This window comes from Alligator sinensis, unplaced genomic scaffold (assembly GCF_000455745.1).
Source record: "Alligator sinensis unplaced genomic scaffold, ASM45574v1 scaffold1188_2, whole genome shotgun sequence".
NCBI classification, from domain to species: domain Eukaryota; kingdom Metazoa; phylum Chordata; order Crocodylia; family Alligatoridae; genus Alligator; species Alligator sinensis.
The window spans coordinates 27,664-34,321 of record NW_005843548.1 but is presented as its reverse complement, the minus strand read 5'-3'; the positions used below and the strand labels follow the sequence as shown (position 1 = coordinate 34,321).

Below are 6,658 nucleotides of genomic sequence, written 5' to 3'. Positions count from 1 at the left end.
CCCAAACCCTAGCCCTCTAACCCCTGCTCCCCACACATTTACCTTCCTCCGGTTCCTAAGGCTACTCCCATGACTGCCTGGCTGCATGCTGGCCACACTCCAAGCAGCCCCTTGCAGGCTGGAATGCTGCCAGCCTGCAAGGGGAAACCCATTCTGTTGTGCATTTTTCTGCCACTTGCTTGCGAATTTCTGAAATATTCTGGCGACTCACTTTTGGGTCACAACCCATGGGTTGAGAAACACTAAGCTAGACTATATAATGTCTTTGGTACACAATATTAAGTACTAAGCCTTTTAGTTATGATGGTTACTTGCTGGTATTTATCAAATGAAGTACTGTAGGTAAATGCAATATAGGTGTTTTTTTCCTCCCTGCCCCCACTGTGGTTTTATTCTGAAACTAATAGAAGTGTTTCTTCCCTGCCAGAATTTTAGTGATTGAAATCTGCAGGGTATCATTAGAAAACACATACTCAGTATGAAGAAGTGTATATTCCTACCTGTGTTTTCTTACTGCTCTGCCAAACCCAGCAGAAATACAGGAACCTGCCACTGTTCTGTAACCTTGCTGTTCTGCCATACCTAAGTTGGTTACCACTAGAGGAACTTTCTGAAACAAACTTTTTAATAAAAAGCAGAGATGTTAACATTATCATGGTGAGTTCCAGAAGTCAGTAGTGATAAGTTAGATGCAGATGCAAGATTCTATTTTATTAACAATTCTCACAGACCTTACATCCACAAGTAGCATACTTAGCTTTGTTAGCAGGAAAGTGATACAAAAATAGAAAATTAATCTTTTTTTTAGTATCCTCTTGCATAGATTTTTTCCCCTCCCTTTGTAAGCACACAACAACAGTTCTTAATAAGAGGACCTCAGAGGGGAGCCAGGCAGTAAAGAAGGAACCTGCATGCCACCCACTCCTGCCATATGCTGCAGGAATGAGCTCTGGGGCTCCCCACCATACCCATCAGCTAGGTGTTGTACTACTCTAACCAGGAGTGTCTGAACAGGAAGCAGATGCTGGAAAAAAGAACCTGCATGCAGCAGCTGCTCTGCCACTCTGGGATGTGTACTGGTGTGGCTGTCACATGCAGGGCAGTCCTAGAACAGCAGAGCTGCAGGGCTTTGCTGCTCCAGGACATGAGCTGGAATGGATGCTGTGTGGGGGGCCATCTGGCACACCCTGCATGTTACCTGTGGGTCACTGAAACCCATGGGCAGCATTGGGAGCTGCATCGAACACCCCTTGTATAAAAGATTATTTCTAGATTTGTTTCCTAGCTGTATCTAGCTTACTTGAAGAATATATTTTTGTGAAAGAAAATCAACAGGTATCTTATGTAAACTAGTCAGTTTTGACACTGAAAATAGTAGTTCTGACCAGAATTACTAGAATGACAAATAGCATCTAACAAATCATAGCACGTCACATGTCACTGTGCTCTACAAAACCATAGAGACAAAGCAGCTCAGAGATACTTACCCCTCTTGCGGTCTATGCAAAGCATGTTCTAATCTGTAAGTGGAACAGCTTTCTGTAGTGACACTGGAAGTTAGTAAAAGAAACACAAGACCCTGATTTGACAACTTTGACTGTAAATTCCTGTGAAGAATTCTCTCTCGGAATGTCATTGTCTGGTCTGTATTACGTCTGAATTTGTACCAGCCGATCACATTCTGGGTAGTGGGTAAAAAGAAAGATTTATCTTCAGTTATACCATTTTCTAGAATTACCTCACTATATAGAAAGGTAGGGAAGATTTAGAAGAGGCTGAGCACACAAAGACAGCATTAGAACCCATTAGTAATGTACATATGTGCAGTGTGCATCTCTCCAGTAGTCCCATTCCTGTTCTACAAAGCACATAAACATGAAAACCAACTGCTTGCATCTCAAGTGAGCTATTTACACTGATGCACACTGCAGATTTTATAGAGATGAAACCAGGTGGTTTTACGGGATCACTTACACAGCATATCTGGGAGATGAGAAAAAAATTACAAAAATAGTAGAAAGGAAAGAAGTGAGTATGGCCTATCCCTTCATTTTGCAAGGAAAAATGACAAAATATGTATAACAACAGAATAAGTAGCTTCTGTGAAGCTAAAGAATGACAGGTAACTAAATGTGATTCAGCATCATAGCTTCCTAGTGTAAGCACAATACCCTAAATCAGCCCCTGGGGATGGATACCTTTCAGAAAGAATACCTTTTCGCAGCCTGATAATATTTTCTTTAGTGCAGCCTCATTCAGATCACCTGCAGAGCTGTAAAAGCTAGAAGAGATCATTAGAAGACATTAGAAAGCAAAAGACTATTGCTCTAACACAAATACTTTCCAAAACAACTTAACAGTTATCTTGCTTTATCTGAACACTCAAGGTTAATAAAACTAAGATGTATTTATACTCCACTGGCAGATGTGACTGCAGAGCATGTAGAAATACCCAGTCTAGGATGGATATGAATTGCTGAGGTTATGGCAGCACAGACTTCAGCACGCAATCTACCCAAGCAAAAGATCAGGACTGCTACAGCACAGTAAGCATCTCATGTAGTTGCAGCCAGTGAGTTTCAGTTATGTAAAGAGTGCTGACCAGGGTTCTGCCATACACTAATACATGTGGTAAACTGATTTACAAATGGATACAGATATACAGCTAACAAAAGTACATAAAATACAATACTATATGAGGGAGATATAATTTATTTGTATTGGTAATTCTGAGGTGCTGATATGACATCCAAAACTAGAGCTTAACTGCCAATGAAAACCATGATCTTAATTTTGCACACATTTTTAAAGATATTCACCTGAAAAGCTGATAGCATGGAATATGCTTTTGTATATCTGCAAAGAAAACAAAATGTTAATCTGGGGCCACATGTTCAGTACATACATTCTTTATAGACCATACTCATAGCCAAACTTTCCAAAGATATAACCAGTCAAAAATTCATCATTTTTTAACTGAATATTCCCAGATTTATTTATACTGGCAAGAAGAAAGATCTCTAAGAATAATATTTGGTTTTTTTCCAAAACTAGAAATAGACAGCCTAAACGTGCATAATTACAAACTGGTTATTTTTTTCTGTTGTGCTAAGCAAGACTCATAGTTGGTTCCTCCCCCAGCCCTTTTGGAGTACAAAAGTAAGGCTAAAAAGATGTAGTCAAATTGCCCCTTATCTTTTTGTTAAATCTTAGAACTTGTGAACTACAGACGCAAATGTCTACCCTCATGCAACAATTTTCAGGAGAAGGGCAAAGGATTGGTAATGTTCAATGGTAAAGTTTTCTGTTTTTTTGCTCAGCGTCAAAATCTTACAATTTAAATTTATTTTCAAGAATATATTTGACACACAAAAGGAAAGCACTGATTATATTACTATAGTACCCACAACAATGTAGGCATGTTTCAAATATATATCTGGATCATGCCTCCTGATTTTTATAGTTTATAAAAGTGATCCTGTGTGAGACACCATGTTTCTCTCTCTGGGACTATAACCTTGCATAACATCAAGGTTCTTCTGAAGCACTGAAGCTGATGACCAATAGGGGTCGGTTATGACTTTAGGAGACAGACCTTTCAAAGGAGGTTGCTGAAGAGTATGTCACTGTCAAAAGAAACCGATATGACAACACAGTTAATTCAGTAGTAAATGTAAAATGCTCGCCTTTGCCAGGGTAGAGGGACCCAGTCTGGTATGTGCAGGACTAAACTCAAGGCATAAGAGAGACCAGGGCAGGGGGGCATGGTTTGGCACGTGCAGGGCCAGGGCAGAGGGGCCCAATTCGGCACAAATGGGGCTAGGCTGGAGCCAGAGTTGTGCGCCTAATAGGGTGCACATGGGGTTGGGGTTGGGGAGGTGGGCCTAATCCAGCATGTGGCCATGGCTGGAATATGACTTGTGGGACTGGGGCCTAATCCAGTGCGTGTGGGATTGAGCCCTGGCCCCATGCATGCCAGATTGGGTCCATGGAGTGGATCCAAACCATGAACCCACCCTACACCACTCATCCAGCCTGCAGGGCCAAATGTTTGGGCACCACTACTGTAGGGTAAACTCTCTTCCACCTACGTGTTTGAGTGTGGGCCCATGCACTGTCTCACAATAGCAATTTTGCTTTTTTGTAAGGCATCTTAAAGAATCAATGCCTCTCAAAGGCCTCACATGTGCCTCTCAGAGGTTGGTCTGAAATATAACATGCTCCCCCCATTTTAGTGCCCAAAATGAAAACATCTGAAAGTTTGTCAACAACAACATAAATAGCTTTTGATTCTCGCACATAATACTTTCTAGCTTTAAGACACTTAAATTAATCCTCACACTACTCTTGTATAAGGCAATGCCATCCAAATTTTACTTATGGAGAAAAAAGACTTGAACCTCAGTGAATTTAGAGTTATGTTAATTTTCTCCAAGGTGAATTTGGACCAAGAATAGCTAAGTAATACACCTAAGAAAGAAAAGGTACAAGGTCCAACATTTGCTTTTAGCTATCTGGTGTAGAAAAGAGATTCAAAGAATTTTACACATGTACTTTTGTTTCCAAATCCAAGCTATTGGAGAAAATATTTTGTTTTCAAAATGTTTGTAAATTTCCGACAGTTAAAAAAGAAACCCCCATCAACACACCAGATTATAAATGCCACATTTAGATATCATGCTGTGATAAATTCTATAAAATTGCCAGCCTGAAGCTCCAATTTAGGAACTTAATTACTGGAAATAAAAAGACTAACCAATTGTATAAACAACTTCAACATCATCCATCTGAGAGTCAGTAATGCTGTTCTTAGCTTCACCTTTCACATCCCCAAGAAGGAAACCTTCCTTTGAAAGGAGAGAGAGAACAAAGGAAAACTGCATTAGAAAACAGTGCCTTCATTGTTTTGCTATGTCCTCTGGAAAATTAAATTATGGGAGCAAGGTATTTTAACATTTAAACAAGTATTTTACATTTTTGTTCTTCTGCACTTGTCCCTTGCTTTAACAGGACACACAATTTCTCCATCATTTAATGCCAGAATTGTGGAGTTAAAGTATGTGAGGAAATGCTGCAGAGTGGAAAAATGGCCCTCAAAATGTTTCTGCTATTTCCCCTTCAGTTCAGCAGAGTATATATAAAAATGAGGGACGGGGAGAACAGAAGATGGAACAGATGCAAATGGAACATTTTACCAGGAAAAAATGAAAGAAATAGGTTTTTAATTGTGCTTAGCATTTTGTTTTTAAACATACAATTATGTAAAAAAAATGATTTGAGATCTCAGAATCTCTTCACTTGTCAGAAGAGGAGGGGGGGGGCCTCAATGGGACATGGACTTAGTTTGATGACTGCCTGTCAGCCTTGGACCAAAAGGTTTAGCCATCTCTTTTAATAATAATTCCTCAATATCTTATGCAGAACAGAGATGTGGGGCGGAAAATTTTCCAGTGCTTTATTTTTCTGTGGGACATTTTCCATTTCTAAAAATTAATTGTTTCATAAAATTCATTAGTAACAATGAATGGATGCCGATACAATATTAGGCAAGCTTGGCAGTTTCAAAGTTGTAATTAATGGTTTTCAGGTGATTATCCCTAGGAAGTGTGTGAGAGAGTACATATATGTTTAATTGATTTGTAAACAGGAGGGTAAATACACGCACATAATAATCCAAACCAAAAATCAAGATATGAATTCACTTAATTGGCTGTGCAGGTCAAATCAAAACCAAATGAATGTACCATTAAGTTTGTTTCTATTTCTCAAAATCTCTTGCTTCTGGAGAATGAGTCAGAAGCACAGCTAGTAAAGAAGATGCAGTGTGATAATAAGTTGCCTTTGCCCCTAGACTCATTGGTAAAACCATCCTTTAGCGAAAGAGAATATGGTTCAAGTAGTTCTGAATCAGATTTGCCTCAATCTGATTCTGAAATGGAACTAATAAGTAGTGAAAGTGATTCTACAGATAGTGACAGTGAAACTGGAGGTGCCGCAATGACCACAGTGGAAGAGTGTTAAACTCTGTTGAAGTAGATGAATGGACAACCACGGTATATCATACACAGTTCTTTGGGTGTGCTAAAATTAGTGTCAACATATTTCAGTGCCTTTGTTTTTTTCCTTAAATTAAAACAAACAATGTAAAGGAAGTACATGCTATTGTGTATTGTCTTTATATTTTTACAAGTATTCCAATAAAAATAATTTCTTTCCATGTAATGCTTTGAATTTGTTTGAATATAACATTTCATAGATTTCATAGACATTAGGGCTGGAAGGGACCTCGGAAGATCATCGAGTCCAGCCCCCTGCCCAAAGGGCAGGAACTCTGCTGGGGTCATAGGATCCCAGCAAGATAAGCATCCAGTTTGCTCCTCAAGGTGTTCAATGTAGGTGCTTGAACCACCTCCGGCGGCAGGCTGTTCCAGACCTTGGGGGCTCGGACAGTAAAGAAATTCTTCCTTACGTCCAGCCTGAAACGGTCTTGTAGTAGTTCATGACCATTTGACCTAGTCGTCATCCCTTGGGGTCCAGAGAAGGGCCACTCGTATGGTTAAGGGCCTGCAGACCAAGCCCTACGACGAGAGACTAGAGAAACTGGACCTTTTCAGCCTCCGCAAGAGAAGGTTGAGAGGCGACCTTGTGGCTGCCTATA

At 39.8% G+C, this 6,658-nt stretch overlaps 1 protein-coding gene across 2 annotated transcripts in view; it reads right to left on the bottom strand.

Moving 5' to 3' along the window:
* The window catches only part of ABRAXAS1 (abraxas 1, BRCA1 A complex subunit), an 18,845-nt gene that overhangs the window by 8,604 nt on the left and 3,583 nt on the right, over positions 1-6,658 (bottom strand). Inside the window, exons 2-6 of one of the 2 annotated variants that reach the window (XM_014527478.2) lie at positions 4,757-4,848; positions 2,820-2,856; positions 2,215-2,281; positions 1,488-1,681; positions 501-620 (exon numbers count right to left, since the gene is read on the bottom strand). In XM_014527478.2, coding sequence (XP_014382964.1) covers positions 501-620; positions 1,488-1,681; positions 2,215-2,281; positions 2,820-2,856; positions 4,757-4,848 — 510 coding nt within the window. The remainder of the gene's footprint in view (positions 1-500; positions 621-1,487; positions 1,682-2,214; positions 2,282-2,819; positions 2,857-4,756; positions 4,849-6,658) is intronic. The other variant, XM_025195520.1, reaches the window with a different exon arrangement.